This window comes from Podarcis melisellensis (genome assembly GCF_964234715.1).
Source record: "Podarcis melisellensis genome assembly, chromosome: 5".
Taxonomy (NCBI): Eukaryota; Metazoa; Chordata; class Lepidosauria; order Squamata; family Lacertidae; genus Podarcis; species Podarcis melisellensis.
The window spans coordinates 27,206,851-27,225,113 of record NC_138537.1 but is presented as its reverse complement, the minus strand read 5'-3'; the positions used below and the strand labels follow the sequence as shown (position 1 = coordinate 27,225,113).

The 18,263-nt window shown below is 41.2% G+C and overlaps 1 protein-coding gene across 1 annotated transcript in view; it reads right to left on the bottom strand.

Moving 5' to 3' along the window:
* Positions 1-18,263, bottom strand: part of SLC9A9 (solute carrier family 9 member A9) — a 260,732-nt gene that overhangs the window by 131,358 nt on the left and 111,111 nt on the right. Inside the window, exon 9 of the mRNA XM_081911454.1 lies at positions 10,525-10,613. Within this exon, the coding sequence (XP_081767580.1) occupies positions 10,525-10,613 (89 nt within the window). The remainder of the gene's footprint in view (positions 1-10,524; positions 10,614-18,263) is intronic.

Below are 18,263 nucleotides of genomic sequence, written 5' to 3'. Positions count from 1 at the left end.
ACTTTAACTGTCCCAGAGAATCCTAGGAACTGCAGTGTGCTAAAGGTGCTGGGAATTGTAGCTCTGTAAGGTCAGCACCCATAACAAACTACAGTTCCCAGAATTGTCCATGACTGTTCAAGTAGTATTAGAACTTTTTTGTGATAGCATTCATTGCTACAGAGTACCATAGCCTATTTTCTTGCTGCCCATGGCAGCCATTTTGTGCTGGCACCCGCAAGATATGGGTACCGACAACTCATTTTTCTGAAGGCAGCCCTGTTTAGGGAAGCGTTTAATGTTTAATAGGTTATTGTATTTTAGTGTTTTGTTGGAAGCCACCCAGAGTGGCTGGGGAAACCCAGCCAGATGGGTGGGGTATAAATATATTATTATTATTATTATTATTATTATTATTATTATTATTATTATTATTACCATCGAAAGCACTGGGAGCAACAGGAAGTTTATCCTTTTATCCTTTAGGAATTTCTTAGTCACCTTTTCAAAAACATGGGAAACCTGATCAGCAGGATAAATAGTAACCTAATGACCATCCACAGTGAGTGATTTCTTTTAGATGTATCAGGCATGCCGAGTTGGGCCCAACATTGGGGCGGGGCTGTCGCATGTGCATGATGTCACAGACGCAATGCCACTCCTGTCAGGCCATGCATGGGCATCCCTTTGAGGATTACCAGAGCATCTTCCTGGAAGGCACTCTGGTGATTGCAGTGGGGAGCACAGTGGACAAAAATCGCACTCTGTGCCTTCTTCCCCACCCGGTGCTCACCTCTTGGCAGTAGGGGGCACAGACGGCGAAAATAGCCCTCTGTGATTCCTGCCCTCTGCTGGCACACTGGCGCTCAACCAGGAGTGGCGGCCCACTCAATTTTGGGGAGGGGGCTCAGCCCCCTGCTTCAAAATATTGAGGGGGCTGAAGCACCTTCTGCCCCCAAATAGCCAGTGCCCCTGAGATGTATACATTCTGAGTTAAAGTCCTGCCTCATTAATTTCAACAGAAGCAGTGGGTCACTGTGTGCATTTGTTTGCACAAGAAATTTGATGCCTCTGCTGAAATGAATGAGGCTGCCCTTATATGCAACAGTGTTGTTTGTAACATTGTATGTGTGAGGGAGGCTCCAGTACTTTGGCCACCTCATGAGAAGAGAAGACTCCCTGGAGAAGACCCTGATGTTGGGAAAGATGGAGGGCACAAGGAGAAGGGGGCGACAGAGGACGAGATGGTTGGATAGTGTTTTCGAGGCTACCAGCATGAGTTTGACCAAACTGCGGGAGGCAGTAGAGGACAGAGGTGCCTGGCGTTCTCTGGTCCATGGGGTCACGAAGAGTCGGACACGACTAAACGACTAAACAACAACAAATGTGTGAGGGAATTTGCAGTGGGAATGACTGCAAGATTCACTGGGTAATTCATACGCGATACTGAAAGACTGCTGTGGGTTCATCTAGTGGAAAATCAAGGAGCTGATTTTAGTTAACTCTCTCTTTTCTTTTTTTTAAAGAAAAGGTGCATGTTTTTCATATTTTTGGTACAGCATCCTGCTAATCCACAGAGTTTTCTTAAAATCTTCTCCCCCATCTGTTCAGGGAACAAATCTGGCACACACCCAAACTTCTGCTTCTTTCAATCAAATGCCCAAAATAATTGTTGAGCAAATGAAGTTATGTGACTACAAATCTCCTTTCAATTGCAACTCATTTGCAAAGTTTATGGTGATTTCAAACACCATACACAGTGAAAACACATGTGGGTTATTTAAGTCCAGTCTCTGTGACTGCATAGATTACTCAGCAGGGCCCCTTGTATTTGGAAGAGAGAGCTCAGGCTTAAAACCACCTGGCTGTACGTCAGGTTTTTCTCTGTGCTGAAAAGTAAGGGCTAACAAGGCTACATGCCAGCTGCTGTGTTTATGTTTCTCATAAATCAGGCCAGAGGTGTTCAAGAAAATCACGGCCTAGCATTAAAAGGCTATCAGCTGCTTGAACTGAGAAGATCACCTCTGCTTCCTTTTAGCCACGACTCAACCTGAGGTGCTTGCTTCTTTTGAGGCTATTTTCAGTTGCCTGCATAGAACCTTTTTAAAAACAAAAACAAAAATGCACCCATTGCTCTATGCCAGAGATAGAAAGTTCTCTGACTTTACTAGATCACCTAGTTGACTTTACTAAAGTAAAGTAGTGCAGCAATCTTCACTGCACAAATCTAATGCCGTGTAATTTTTAGGATCTTTTGTAATATCTTTTGTATGCAGTTTTGCCCTAATATACACATTGTTGAAAACAACTTTTTCTGACTTTTTCTTCCAAGAATTGATAGAATTCAGATTTTCTTTCATTTTTATTGTTTGCTAAGAAAATTATGTGTCTATGGTTATTCTTGTGTGTAATTTGGTATTTGTGTTTTTTTCTTTTTTCTTGTTATATCAATAAAAATCTTTTAAAAAATTAAAAAAGAAAGCAACTTTTTCTAATACAGTGTCTTTTGCATGTTACTTTCACTAATAAATGTATTTTCGTGCACATTTTGTCCTAGAATATGCTTTTTTTTTACATATTACTTGGCTGGAGAACTACACTGGAAAATTCAGAGGCGGGTGAATTTCAAAGGATGGCTTTGTTCCTGTTCACATATTGTTTCAAAATGTGCAAATTAGGTAGTTTCACCTTTAAAAGTGAATTGAACTGAATTTCTCTCCCATCCCTATATCCTGATACTTTTAACTGGAGATGAATACTTTAATGTTGTAGCCACTGCATCGCTCTGGACCTCACAGCTTTCTTTTCATCTCACTATCTATGACTATTCTCACATGTGAGGCTAAAAGCAGAATATTGGTTAAAGCACCATTTAACAGGAATATACAACCTTCAATGCATGTTTGCATTACAAATGCCTTCCTTTCACTTTCTTTCCCATATTATTATTCACAATAATAACAGTGTTTACACAAACAGGCTAAGAGAGGCTAACAGGCAGTTTAAACATTACTCAGTGAAACATTTTAAAGGATTCTATGTGGGTTTTAATGGCTGTGGCTGAGTGACAAGGGAAGGGCTGGTATATCACATTAGCAAGTTGGAAGAATATGTCGGTTTTCAATGTGACACAGGTTGCTCTGAATCTGCAAATTAGGAAGACACTAAAACTAAGCAATTACTACATCTATGTGTCTAAATATAAAAGCAACTTGGAGTACCTGTGCTGTGCATTAGGGTGTATTTGCACCAATGAAAATTGCAGGCAGTTCATGTATTAACTTCATAGTGATACACCAGAGATTAGTGCAAGATGCATCATTCAATTAGGAAGAGTGTATGTGCACATATGTACATCAGTTTAATGCCCATGGGCACAAAATTCAGACTCTGACCACTGTTGTAATCAGTGTGCTGAGGGTGGAATGCTGTGTCATCCTTCACCATACTATTTGAGCAGGAATTCATGTAAAGTACTTTGTTGTACAGATAATTCCAATGGGCAAAGCTGAGAGAGATTAATGCCCCCAGTTTCATCCAACCAGGTCTCTGTAATACAAGCTAGGTCAGCATGCTTAAACACATTCAAGTCCTGGATAGCTGTTGTTTTGCCATTCACTGACCTGGCATTGACCAACAGATTTCCAACCCAGAGGGACTCTTGTCAAGAATATCCAGTCTATTTGAAAAGGGAGAACAGTATGGGAGTAACCAGACCCTGTTATGGTGCCCACTTTGATGATAACAGAACTGGCTCCTGAATATCTCCCTCTGTCCTGCAAATTCCACACCCCTGGTTAACAAGTTGGTTGTATGTTCAGTTCTTGTTCCATTACAAGTCTATTTATTTATTTATTTATTGAGCGTATACTAATATATTTGGATCCAGAATAGAATATACCTATTTTAAGCAAGCAAGCAAGCAAGCAAGCAAACAAAATGAATAAATGCTCACATAAAACAGGTGTGGGGAATTTTTGGCACACCAGATACTGCAGCACTATGAGTCCCATCAGCTCCAGCAAGCACTGCCAACGGCCAGGATTGATGGAAATTATAGTTCACCAGCATCTAGAGATCCAGAGGTTCCCCACACCTGGCCTGTAACATTGTTCCATTACTGATTAATGTATCAATTTGAGCCTGGTTGGCTGAGACCATTAGTAATACCTAAAGATCTGAACAAGAACTGTTCATTTCTGGGAAATCATGCAATTTGCTCTGTGGCAGAAGTAGTTCTGGTAACCATCAGCCCTAGACTGTTTTCTTCTAGACTGGAAATGTTTTCCACTTTGTTGAAAGTCAAAAGGCGGTAGGACTGTAAGTACCAATAAATCCTGACATCTAGGTGATCTTCCCATTCTGGAAGTGTGGATTAATTATCTCTAAAGGGCTTACCGTATCTACCACTGCAGCAGAGGCTAGTGGACCATGTCCAGAAAGGTGTTATTAAAAAGAATGAGGTCTTTTGTCACACTGAAACACAACCACTTGGCTGCCCAGATAAATGTCATGCAGCTCTACAGAATGCCAGATTTTAAAGGATGATTGTTCAAGATGTGTTTAGAAATGCTCATTGCTTCATATGTAGCACCCTGGCCACAAACACTAGCTATCAGGATTCCAAAACACAGAAGATACCCGGTGGGGACTCTTTATGTTAACCATCACATAGTTTTGGCCTAAGTTGTTGTTGTTGTTGTTTAGTCGTTTAGTCGTGTCTGACTCTTCGTGACCCCATGGACCAGAGAACGCCAGGCACCTCTGTCCTCCACTGCCTCCCGCAGTTTGGTCAAACTCATGCTGGTAACCTCGGAAACACTATCCAACCATCTCGTCCTCTGCCGTCCCCTTCTCCTTGTGCCCTCCATCTTTCCCAACATCAGGGTCTTCTCCAGGGAGTCTTCTCTTCTCATGAGGTGGCCAAAGTACTGGCCTAAGTAGGGAACATTAACTTTGTGGTGGGACGCGGGTGGCGCTGTGGGTTAAACCACAGAGCCTAGGACTTGCCGATCAGAAGGTCAGCGGTTTGAATCCCTGTGATGGGGTGAGCTCCCATTGTTCAGTCCCTGCTCCTGCCAACCTAGCAGTTTGAAAGCACATCAAAGTGCAAGTAGATAAATTGGTACCACTCCGGCAGGAAGGTAAACAGCGTTTCCGTGCGCTGTTCTGGTTCGCCAGAATCGGCTTAGTCATGCTGGCCACATGACCTAGAAGCTGTATGCTGGCTCCCTCGGCCAATAAAGGAGATGAGCGCCGCAACCCCAAAGTCGGTCACAACTGGACCTAATGGTCAGAGGTCCCTTTACCTTTACCTAGGGAACATTAAGGAGTTCAGTAGCACCCGACAGAAGAGTGTCATTTCACCAGCTGGCCAGAGTGATAATCTTCGCCTTTTATAAAACCTTTAATTCAGGCTTCTCCACTAGTTGTAGCAACAAGGATATCTACTCTTTGCCTTTACCTTGCTTCTCTGTGCCTTTGTGTTCACCCAGTGTTTGCTTAACCTAGAGATGATTAAGAGGCAATACAATACAATAGGCATTTTCAAATATATGAAGGGCTGCCACATAGATGGTGAACCAAATTTATTCTCAGTAGCTTCAGATTAGGGATGGCGGGGGTGGGTGGGAATTGATTCAGTTCTCATTGAAAGGCAAATGTATGAAACAATATGTGAACTGAAACCCAGCTATCCTTTGAAATTGATATTTATCTAATTTGTGTAATGCAGTTCTCCAGCCAGTGATCACCGATATGCAGGTATCTGGGGAAATTAACATATCAGTGAAAATATCATTATAAAATGGCTTAGAGAAATTGTTTGCAAAAATGTGTGCATATGTCAAAACCACACACAAAAACGTGTTTTATTTGGAGAAATCCACACTAAAATGCTGATAAATCTTCATGAGGATTTTTTGTTGTTTAAATAGATGTAAATTACTGCAGAAATGTGGAGAACTGAATTTAGGATTGAGAAAAAAGGAGAAACACAGAGAGCAGAAATTGACAGATCCTTCCACACCTACTCCAGAGAGCGGAATCCAAATTAATGGGCTTAAATTCAAAGAAAAATGATTCAGACTAACCACTCTTAATAGCGTGGACTATATGACAATTTAATAAACTGTCTTGGAAGGCAGAATACGGTTTCCTTCATTTAGAGGTTTTTAATCAGGAACTGTCGGTGGATTCATGCACTTCCCAGGGCTTGAACTAGCTGACATCTGAGGTCCCTTTCAGTGCCATAATCCTATGACCCTCATAGGACTTGAGTCAGACATTAATTATAACAATTTCAGAACATTGACCTGAATGCCTCTGTTGTTCCCACCGTGTTCTCTCGCTTTTGTGTATCCCAGATAGCAACACAGGTCAAATTGACCCTTTCTGAAGCTCTCCACTCTACAGTGAATGGAGGACTGTCAACATCCACATATACAAAGCTGTGCTTGCTGTTACCCAGTGGGGCTGACTCTAATAGAGTATCACTCCATTATTACCATTATTACCTGTGCCTGCCTGGCAAGGATTGGGGCCCAGGTCAGTGCTCTCATTGAAATGATCACAACATATTCTGGCAGATGATGCAATTATCTTCCTGGTGTTTCTGAAGGAAAGGGTAGACTGACCCAGCATTGGGATGATAATGTGCATGGGAATATTACAAGAGAGCAGAAATGTATCAAGATTCATTTTCATTCACCAAGCATTTTTCAGAAGAATGGTTTTTATCACAAACTCTTTCTGATAAGATTCTGTCGTGCTTGGGACCAAGCCTCCAAAAGCTGCAATTCTATATCAGTGCTATTTTGATGAACATTTCAAAGCCTCAGAGAGATTGTCGTGTCCAGACTAATGTTCTCTGCAGACAAAAATATTAAAAACTTCCCTGGTATCTCCTGGCTGTTTCAATTACATTTTGTTCGTTAAAATGAATAATGCGATCATAAGCTTCTTGATTCATGTGTTTTATGGAATTTTCTTTAAAGCCACAGACCCTCCCAATCTATTGCTATGAGACTGCTATGACCGAAAAGCAGTATACAAATTTTGTAAAAGAAATGACAAACCAGCCAACCAAAAGTGGCCATGGAAAGAAGATAAAAGTCCCTATCAGAGAAGAATGGCAGATTAAATTGATGGATTATACCAAAATGGCAAAAATGACCGGAAGAATCAGAAGCCAGGAAGGAATGGGAAAAAAATATTATTTATCTTAAAAACTATTGTAAACAGCTAAAATCTTTGTAAGATTGGAATAACACTTGTAGTTTAATGCTGAATTTTGGATATAATGGAGATTTAAAAGGCTTGGATTATTATAAAAGATGCAGGATGAAATAGTTAACAAAAGGACCCACATGGGAAGAGGGAGGTTTAGGAGATTCTTCAGAATCTTGTTTTTATGCTGTTTGTTGGATAATTGAGTGTAAAACTTTAAGCAGAAAAACTAAATAATTTTATTTTAAAAAGTGGCCCTGGACTATGTAAGGAATCAAATATATTTATTGTAATGTTCCCCTCTGGTTTGGCCTTATTAAATATGAAATAAGTAGTTATACTATCTATCATCTATCTATCTATCTATCTATCTATCATCTATCTATCTATCTATCTATCTATCTATCTATCTATCTATCTATCATTCATCTATCATCCATCTATCTATCTATCTATCTATCTATCTATCTATCTATCTATCTATCATCTATCTATCTATCTATCTATCTATCTATCTATCTATCTATCATCTATCTATCTATCTATCTATCTATCATCTATCTATCTATCATCTATCTATCTATCATCTATCTATCTATCTATCATCTATCTATCTATCTATCTATCTATCTATCTATCTATCTATCTATCTATCATCTATCTATCTATCTATCTATCATCTAATCTATCTATCATCTATCTTTCTGTCTATCTATCACCTATCATGTATTGGTTTTGCTGCATCTTCATGATTATCCATCTTCCCCCCTGTAGTAGCAGGTAGGGAGGCACAGTCAGGTCTGTGTTTCTGACCTGGCTTTCCAATGCCATTTGCTGCTGCCACTTACCAAGAGCAAGAGGGGCAAACAGTGGCGTAGCATGGGTTGTCAGCACCCGGGGCAAGGCAAGTAATTTGACCCCCTAACCCGTGGATTTGCGCCCCCTAACCCCCAGATGTTGCGCCTGGTGCGGCCGGCCCCCCTGCACCCCCCACGCTACGCCACTGGGGGCAAAGCAGCAGGGAGTGTGGTCCAGGCACAGCAGCAGAGCCAGGTGGATGCTCCTGCTCCTGCTCCTGCTCCTGCACCGAGCTCCCAGCTGCCTTGCCTTCCGCCCACTCTCAGGAACTGGCAGGGTTGAATGGCATTGAGAACCCAGCCCCTGCCACCCTGCCAGCTGCTATTGCTTTCCCTCCCTCTAACAGCAAATGTGAGCTTCTGAATGGGAACCTAATTGCCTTTACAAAACCATATTTATATGCATTGTTTATATGCCATTGTGTTTTCTTTTGACGTGATTATAGTGATTGCTATAATTGCTTAAAAAGCATCTTAAAAAGCAGAGACATCACCTTGCCGACAACGGTCTGTATAGCTAAAGCTATGGTTTTCCCAGTAGTGATGTATGGAAGTGAGAGCTGGACCATAAAGAAGGCTGATCACTGAATAATTGATGCTTTTGAATTATGGTGCTGGAGGAGACTCTTGAGAGTCCCATGGACTGCAAGAAGATCAAAAAACCTTGGTGTTGGGAAAGATGGAGGGCACAAGGAGAAGGGGACGACAAGACGAGATGGTCGGACAGTATTCTCGAAGCTACTAACATGAGTCTGACCAAACTGTGGGAGGCAGTGGAAGACAAGAGTGCCTGGCGTACTCTGGTCCATGGGGTCACGAAGAGTCAGACACGACTGAACGATTAAACAACAACAACAACAACAATAGTGATTGCAATATTTGCTAATTTTTAATGCTATTATTATTATAACCTGCTTTGAGCTCAAGGCTGTTGCCGGAAAAGCAGAATGCAAGCGTTAAATCAAAACCAAGTTCTCGCCAAATTTGATTCACATGTTGCGCTCTGTACTAGAGGATTTTTATGCTCAAATGCTTCCATACCTATACAGAGTTTAGCTGGTGGATTTTGGGGGGCCTGTAGAAGGACTATCTGGGGCTCTGGACGAGGACCAGAAGGGTAGAGAGAGATGCGACGGTGTCTGGCTAGGCCAAACAGGATCACAAGTCAGAATGGCATTCCCTCCAAACACTAGCCCAGAGGTGAACAGCAGCAGTTTGGCTTGGCAGTGCTATTTGCCAGGGCAAAGAGAACATGTACTACTACAACTATGAGAAAATACAAATACTGATACAAATATTGCATCTACTCAGTTAGGTAACATCCCATACCCCCACTAGTATACCGTATTAGGGGATTTAAAAGCTTCTCTCCGCAGGCTGATAACAGAATTTACCTGAGGGGCATTCTGGCATTTACATAAGACTGTCAAATTATTGCACTTATATATTAATTTAACTGTATTTTTTATTCTATATAAATTCCAACAGGGTTTGCTGTTGCAACCAGTACAAAGACAATGCTAACGAGGAAGGAATAGATCTTCTCCCACCACCACTGCCACCTTGTTACATCCTGTTTCTTTTCCACTGGTTTGCTCTGCTGAACTTCCTGCTCTGCCTTTTAATATAACACGGGTAATTTCTAAATTAATTCTGGAATTGGTGCCTTCATGGTTTGCTACAACTTTCAGTTCCATCAGTCTATTCACACTCACACCCACCTCCACCCACCAGGTCCATGTTTCCAGTCAGCATGCAGAAGGTCCCAGGTTTAATCCATGGTATCTCAAGGTGGGCTGGGAGAGTTTTCTTCCCAAAAACCTAGAGAGCTGCTGCCAGTCAGTATAGGGAATGCTGAGTGAGCTAGATGGAGCTAGTGCTCTGACTCAGTGTAAGGAGCTGCCTAGGTTCCTAGGCACAAAAACACGTGTGCCCTTTGATGAAACACAGTTTTAAAAAATGATGCAGTGATGTGCCTCTGTTTCTCTGTCATGAGACAGTGGAGCTGGATCCAGAAATACTCATCTGGCAACAAAGCAGGTCAATTGGCAAAAGTAGGGCCCCTTCAAGAACAATAGGATTATGGGGAATTTCAGCTTCCCCTTTCCGGTAGGAACAAGTCATTGAGCAACCCTGGATCCCGCGCCTTACTCGATAGAAAGTACCACAGAATATTACCACAGAATGCATCACCATCTAGGCTGACATTTGATGACTGTGGCCTCTAAGATCACAACAGACCTTTTAAAAGTTTTACTTAGCAGAAGACTTGTTAAGGCTCTCCTGGCAGAGATGGTGCCAGTATTCTTCTCCCTTAATGAAGACGCAAACCTTATTTTTTGCATTAATGAGATCCCTTCCTGGTATACTGTCAGTATTGTTATATACTCATTATTCTAGCAGAAGGAACAAAATAAGCAAGGGAACAGAAAGGGGCAGGGGGTGGGATTTGATGCTTTACCTGTTTAGTTCTCATTTTGGAGTCTGCTGACAGATTGTTGTATGTATAATGGGCCTGCGTGACTCCACAAAATAGGACTGCCACGATTCCTGAAATACAAAGAAAAAACCACAGTCAGCTGCTTCTATTTTCTCCTAGAGTGAGTTCAAAGGGATTGGGAGGCAGATTAGCCCGCCTACAAACTAATTAAACAGCGCTAAACACTTTTTTAAAGCCTGAAGGAAAATGTTACCATTATATCCTTCAAATAAACTAAAATTTAGCCTTGATCATAATAACTAAAGGTCAGGATTCTTTCCAATCTCCCTATAATTCCAACTGAGTGGTGAATATCTACAAGGGTCTGTTCTACGCACATCTGATTGTTCAAAATTACTGCACAACCATCCAGTTTAAAATCAGACAAAATAGTGCAGTGACAAGTCAGAGCCAGTTCTGCTATTAGGTAGAATGAGGCAGCTGCTCCAGGCAGCAGCAACTGGGAAGGAACGGGGAGCGAGATATTGGAGGATAGAGTTGTGTTTACCATGTAGCCTTTCCTGTGGTTGCCTGCTAGCCCTGAGTATAGTTCAACAGGGCTTACTCTCAAGTAAGTGAGCCTAGGATTATGGCCTAAAAGATTTATTCTCACATCGGCAACAATATAAATCATCTGGTAAAATTAGGGATTTTTCAAAATATCATTAACCATGTGATTCTTAATAAAAATGGAGAGAAAGGTTTCCTGGACACCATTTCTATTGCAGCCTGGAGGGGCCTTTTCAGATTTCAGTACTGGTGTGGGTTTCAGAATCATCAGTGCAGGGACAATATTCAAAGACCTTCTCTTTGATATATTCATGATTAAATGACAAAAAAGCCATGCATTTTTGATCACATGCTTATTTATTTATAGAACATTTATCATCCGCCCTTCACCTGAAGGTCCCAGGGTAAGGAATGCATTCATATTTAAACAAAACAGCAATAATACACTAAAAATATTTTTTAGTAATTCATCATAAAGCCACAAAACATTAAAACCACCAAGCAGTAGCAGCAGCATAAATATGCCCATAGAACTTAGCTTGCTCTTCAGATAATGAGATTTCCCTTATTTTTCCTGAGACCTTCGTGGGATTTACTCCACCTACTGATATTCTTTAAAAGATGCACCACCACACTTTGAATCCTGGAAGTGTTTTTTAAATGTATATTACATGTAAGAGTATTCACACTAGATACTACCCTAAAATACACAACCCCAATGCTTTGTTAAGTTGCCTCTATATTCCCCCACCTTTTTGAAGACTGCATTATATTCTGCCTTCTTTTTCTCACTAGATTAGTTGTTATCATGCTAACAACTCAGGGCAGCATTCATGACTGGCATATTCCATAAGATCTTCTGATGTCACAGTTGCGGATGGAATGGGGTTTGGGACACCTTCAACCTCTTTCTGCATTCCAGAAGAGGGTATTCTCTGGGAAAAAGGGTTGATTGTAAACCACTCTAGAAACTGTAGCTCTATAAGTGGAACAGGGGTCTCCTAAAAAGTCTCAGTATCCTTAACAAACTACCGTTCCCAGGATTCTGCTTAAAGTGGTATAATTCTGCTTTAAATATATAGTGTGCATATTATAGGGCCAATGTGTGTAAGCCATGTGCATTATCCATAAATATGTGTGAAACACAATGTGCGCCTCTACATTTCTGTGTCCCCACCTAAATGGCCCTCGGTTGCTGTCATTATATTGCTAGGATTAGGCATGAATGGAATCACAGAATCATAGAGGGACCTCAAGGGTCATTGATGATGTGGACAAGGTGCTTGGATTGATCAGGGCACCCACTTGCGCTCTGGACCGTTGCCCCATTTGTTGATAAAAACTAGCAGAGAGGGGACAGTTAATGCTTCCTAGCAAGAGGGGGTGGTCCCTGCCTGCTTGAAGGAAGCAGTGGTAAAACCACTCCTCAAGAAACTCTCCCTAGATTTGGAAAATCTACCAGCCAGTTGCTAATCTCCCCTTCTTGGGCAACAAAGCAGCTAACTCCTAGGAGTTGAGGTTCCTTTGTGCCCCCAATAAAATATATTAGGGGGCCATGCAACCCCCTAAGTTGATGGACATTGCTATTCAAATGGTGTGTGCAATATTTTATTCACCCTTCATTCGTAGTTTTCAGGTTAGTTCACAGCATAAAAATGCAAGATAAAAAAAGAGAGAGCATGCTTTGGAAGACCAAAATCACATGACAGCAGCCCCTCATTACTGTGTGTGAGTTATAAACTCTGCATTATTCTTTATGGGGAGTTGTATTAGTGGAAATATTCAATTTCCTTCTGACACCATCCAGCTTCATCTTTCAAACTGCTATCCCCTGAAAAGCATTTGTCATGACAAAAAATTTCAATGGTTCTCTTCTCATTAAATGTTAGCGGGACCTTCTGCTTCTGGGCCTGAAAGCAACAAATTCCTTCATTGGGAACCAATTTTCTACTAACCTGGATGTTCATTTTCAAGGAAACTTTAAAAAGTTCCAACATTAGAGAAATATTGGTTACTTTGATTGCTGTAGCTTGAGAAATTCCCTCTCAGCTGCAGCTGTGAAAAGAATGGGTAATTGCAATTAAATAATAGCCAACTTTCCACCCTTTCCGCTGCTATTTGATCATCATAATTGACTGATTCAGCAGCATCCACCATTGATTAAAATGAGCAACAGTGCACAAGTAAAAATCTAAGGTAAAATGAACAATGGAATTTCTCCCTCACTAAAGTATGACTAAATCAAATAAAATATAGATTGGGGGGAAGTGATAATAAAAAAGATGCTTCTGCCAAATCTATTTGCAGGTATGAAAACCCCAACTGTGCCAAGTTCTTTGATAATGAGTAAGAAATAAATTTAAAAAGACGCTAAAGTAGGTTTTTCAAGTTATGTATTTGAAGGGTTTCTTATTGTATAAAACCAAGTTTGCTTCCTCTGAAGTTAGGGAGGAAAGGATCAGGGAAAATTACATTCCAAATAGAAAGAGCTGCTGTTCATCTTAGAATATAACGTTGATCACATTAATAAAACTTGAACATTCACTTCATGTCTCTGAGTGATGAGGAGTTCCAGGGCACAGAGCTCAAGTATATTTGTTTTCTTTCGGAAGGAGGTCATTGGAGGCATATTGGCATTCTGTAATATTTATGTTTATTTATAAGTGGAGTATATGGTGAACAGCTTAAACACCCCAAGAGACAACCAAAATCCATGGCTCCAGCATCAGGTCTCCAGCGAGACTGTCAGGACTCCAAAATGCTGTTAGAATCCCAGATCCAAGTTTGCTGAGTCTCTATGCCTCTCTCCAAAAACGATTTCTATTGTTATTGTTACACACATCACCACCCTCTTGCTGGATGTCATCTCCTCTGAGAACTAGGCTAGCCTAGGGATGGGGAATCAGGTGTCCTGATGATGTCATTGGTCTTCAAGTCACCTTAGTAGCAACCAGCATGGTCAATGGTCAGGGATGATGGTCAATGGTCAGGGATGATGGTCAATGGTCAGGGATGATGGGAGCTGTATTTGGAAGGCCACAGTTGCCCCATCTTTGTTTTGGCCATTGAGAAGTCTAGCTACTGATAACAATTAACCAATCTTCCTAAACAAGGTGATACTTAGCAACTTTGCCAAGGAAGGCTATTGATGTAAATAGGAAAAAGAAAACTATTAAGCGTCAAATAACTGCAGATTTTTTTATATGTAGGTAAGGTCTGTTGATAATAGTTACCAGAACTATCCCTTTATGTAAAAGAAAATACATTTCCCCCCCCAGAGTTTTTGGTTGTTCTTATAGGAAAGAGTCCTTTTGAAATAAACCTGAATTACTACTTCTGGGCAGTTTGTATCAAATCAAAACCAGGGTGACAATATCTCCAAGGACTATTTTAATTGGAATGTCCCACACAACTGGATGTCAGAGTGTCGCTTTGAGGCTTTTGTCAATTGTGCTGTACAAACTGTAAAGCTTGACAGTACTCTAAGGCTTTCACCGGAGAGTCCTAGTTTGCGTCCGGCTGACAGGAAGCATCAGAAAAGTGGCTGAGTTAAACATTTAGGGCATTCATCCAGGGACCTGACACTTTGCAATGACATCTCAGCAGAAAGATAGCACCCTGTTCTAAATACAGCTCAGCTGCTTCTTTAAAAAAGTTGTGTTTTCTAGGGTTATTGTCATTCTGAAAGGACTGTTGCAATTTAACAGACCTTGTATTCACACACTATGATATCTATAAAAGAATTTGATATTTGTTCCAGACTTTCCATAGGGTGCTGAGCTTAAACACTATTATCTGTATTTCCTCTCCCAGGAACAATCTGTGAGTTCAGAAGAAAAGAAATATAGGAACTATGGCTGAACTGAAAGATCTTATGATATGTTTATTGTGTCTTGAAATAAAAGATGGTGAGGGAGGGTTTCACACACATGTGCTTTTTTTGCTGTTGTTTTCAAAATCCTTGTGGTGATTAAGCTCCTTACCAGATTATTTTCTCCCTATTTTTAAACACAAAATATGTGGGAGTGAGGACGCAAAGCATTGTCCCCAGTCTATGTTGACTTCAGACATTTTCACATAGCCAAATCTCATTGTCTACAATTCTTGTGATGAAGCTAAATGGCGATGCTTTTTGCCCTTGCTTTCACACAATTGCTGCCACTACTAAGTGGGATGAAGACTTCACCTGCTGTTTATGGGTTCCCTTAAAATTTCTGAAAAGGGGCTGCTCCATCCTGAGTATGGGGGAAATTAACCAATGTGGTGGCCTTTTGGCTTAGCAATAACAGAAATCAAAATAAGAAACTTTTTCAGAACAATCCTAAACTTGTCCCACAGTTCCGATGCAGAGTTTTTTCTAGTAATAAACAGGAGCCCATGGGTATTGCTACTGCTCCTTTAATAATAATACAGTCAAACCTAGGCTCCCAAATGGCTCTGTTTTCAAAGAACTTGGTTCCCGAACACCAAAAACGCATAAGTAAATGCTCCGGTTTTCAAACGTTTTTAGGAAGCCAAACATCTGAAGCTCTTGCAGCCAATTGGAAGCCGTGTTTTGGTCGTTGAATGTTTCAAAAGCCGAACGGGCTTCTGGAATGGATTATGTTCGACAACCGAGATTTGACTGTATATGCTTAAGGACAAGAAAACTTGTATCCAATATGTGGAGCAGTGTGCGTGGCAACTGTTGCTGGCATTTTACAGGTCATAATGCCATGAAACATTAATTGCTGAATTAAGACCCGTTACCATAGAGTGTTGTGTTCTGAAATAGCTCTTCTGATTCATGTGAATTGAGTCCCTTTGATGTGTTACTCATATGATTGAGTCCCTTCATTTAATCGAGAACCAATGGCGCAGTTCTGCTGCCTATGCACCTGAGATTGCACGGGCTAAAGACAAGGGAGAGAGAGAGAGAGAGAGAGAGAGAGAGAGAGAGAGAGAGAGAGAGAGTGAGATTTCTCATAGAGATCCTTCATTACAGATGGAGCCTACATGTGTATATGTCTACATGCATTGGCTTCCCTGTCTTAGATGTTCACATCTAATATAAGGATGCTGAGGGCAGAAACAGGACAGGAAAAGCAACGTACGGCCCCATTACCTCTGTCTAAATTCTGTAGCCACATATATTAATACACAAAGGAAACTGTGCTTCTCATCACATTGGTGGACTGTCCAAGTGTATCACATTGATCTCAGAGGCTCAAACATATCAAAATGCAACTGCTGGTAGGAGACCCAAAGTGGGATGCATCTCATGCCATGTTTTTAAAGAGCTTGAATAGGGGAGTTGCCATTATAACTGCTGATACATCACCGGTGATACTTAGATGCACTGGTTGGGTAGACTCACCTTTACAAGGCCCAATTTATATGCTAATCAGGTGACCTGGTAGCTTCCAAGATGTCAAATGGCACAGTTCCCAATTTACAAGGTAAGTCTCAAGTGTGAAGCAACACCCAACTGGTTTGCATAACTTTTTCAACTTAGCCACAAAAATAATAATATGAGAAATAAGATATGTGACAAACAATGATTTCATTGCTTGATTCACAGCCAGTGTAAAGTTAAATTCCATTTTTAGATGGCTGGAACATTTTGTACAACCAACCATAAAATAATTGACACATGCCATCTTTTCACACTCCAAGTGACATACGTAGTCACTCCCTTCACTCAGCTTGGAAAGTGTTTCATCCTGTTCTTTTAACATAACAAGTATCTGAAATCATAGCAGTAAAATTTTTTTGGGGTGTCACTGTGCACAGATGGGTTTTACACTTACATAGTAGCTGTAGTAAACTATTTTTAGAGGACAAAATGTGAGTGGAAGGCACAATCTAGATCCAATTAGATGTCTTTTTTTAAAAAACAAAACAAAAACAAAACCCAAGAACATTGTAAGGAAATGAAACATCCTTTCATTTGCTTACAAACAGAAAAATTGCTAAAGTCATTTGAAAGGAAATTGCTGCTTATCCAAAAGCAAATTACAAGTAAAATAAAAACTGGTCTTTCTAATCCTTTCACTGGACATATAATCACATTCATTTGCACAATCATTTAAAACAAAATTTACACAGCAAAATGTTGTGCACAAGGGAATGCTCACACTTCGCTAATGGTAAGAGAGTACCATTTTTATTTTTATTTTGTACCACCAGCCTTATCTTGCCTCTGATTGTTTTGCTGGCCGACCAGTTAAGCCAGGCGAAATCCCACCTAAATTAGAAACTGCTTATTTGAAGTGGTGGCCAAGTATATATCTCAGGAGATCTTTAACCATCACTCATTCCATTGCAGCACAATCTTAAAGGTAAAGGTACCCCTGCCCGTACGGGCCAGTCGTGTCTGACTCTGGGGTTGTGTGCTCATCTCGCTTAAGAGGCCAGGAGCCAGCGCTGTCCAAAGACACTTACGGGTCATGTGGCCAGCGTGACGAAGCTCCTCTGGCGAGCCAGCACCAGCGCAGCACATGGAAACGCCATTACCTTCCCGCGATAAAGCGCTACCTATTTATCTACTTGCATGTGCTTTCAAACTGCTAGGTGGGCAGGAGCCGGGACCAAAAGACGGGAACTCACCCCGCCGCAGGGATTTGAACCGCCGACCATGCAATCGGCAAGTCCTAGGCACTGAGGTTTTACCCACAGCACCATCCGCGTCCCCCGAGCACAATCTTACCTGACTTTTTATTTTATTTTTTACATTTTATAACCAGCACTAGACCAAGGTATAATATTTCAGACTTAAGACCAATTTTCTTCAAGAAATGATAAGAGTACAGTTCTGATCATCTAATTTCGCTGCAGCATTTCTGAAGTTCTTTGCATATCTAACATGAGTCATCCTTTGGTTTCTTTTCCAGTGGGTACTCCATTAGAGGGGTCTAGTGGGAAGAGACTGTCCAGAAGCCAAGCATGGGGGCAGATGGGCCATAGAGCTTCCAGCAACACCCTTGGAGGCCCCCCTAGGTAGATCCACATCTTGAGGCAGTCCCATAATCCCAGGCATGACCCTGCTCAAGTGTCAGCCCTCCATCTGGAGGCCGAGAAGGGATATATACCCAGTGCCTGAGCCGAAGCCTACCTACAATTCTAATCAATGTTCCACCCCCCTCCAAAGTGCTGATACATTAAAAGATGGGGTGGGAGTGCAGGCAGGGGGAGGGGCGTAGCCAGATGCTAAGGTGGGGTGCCAGCAAACT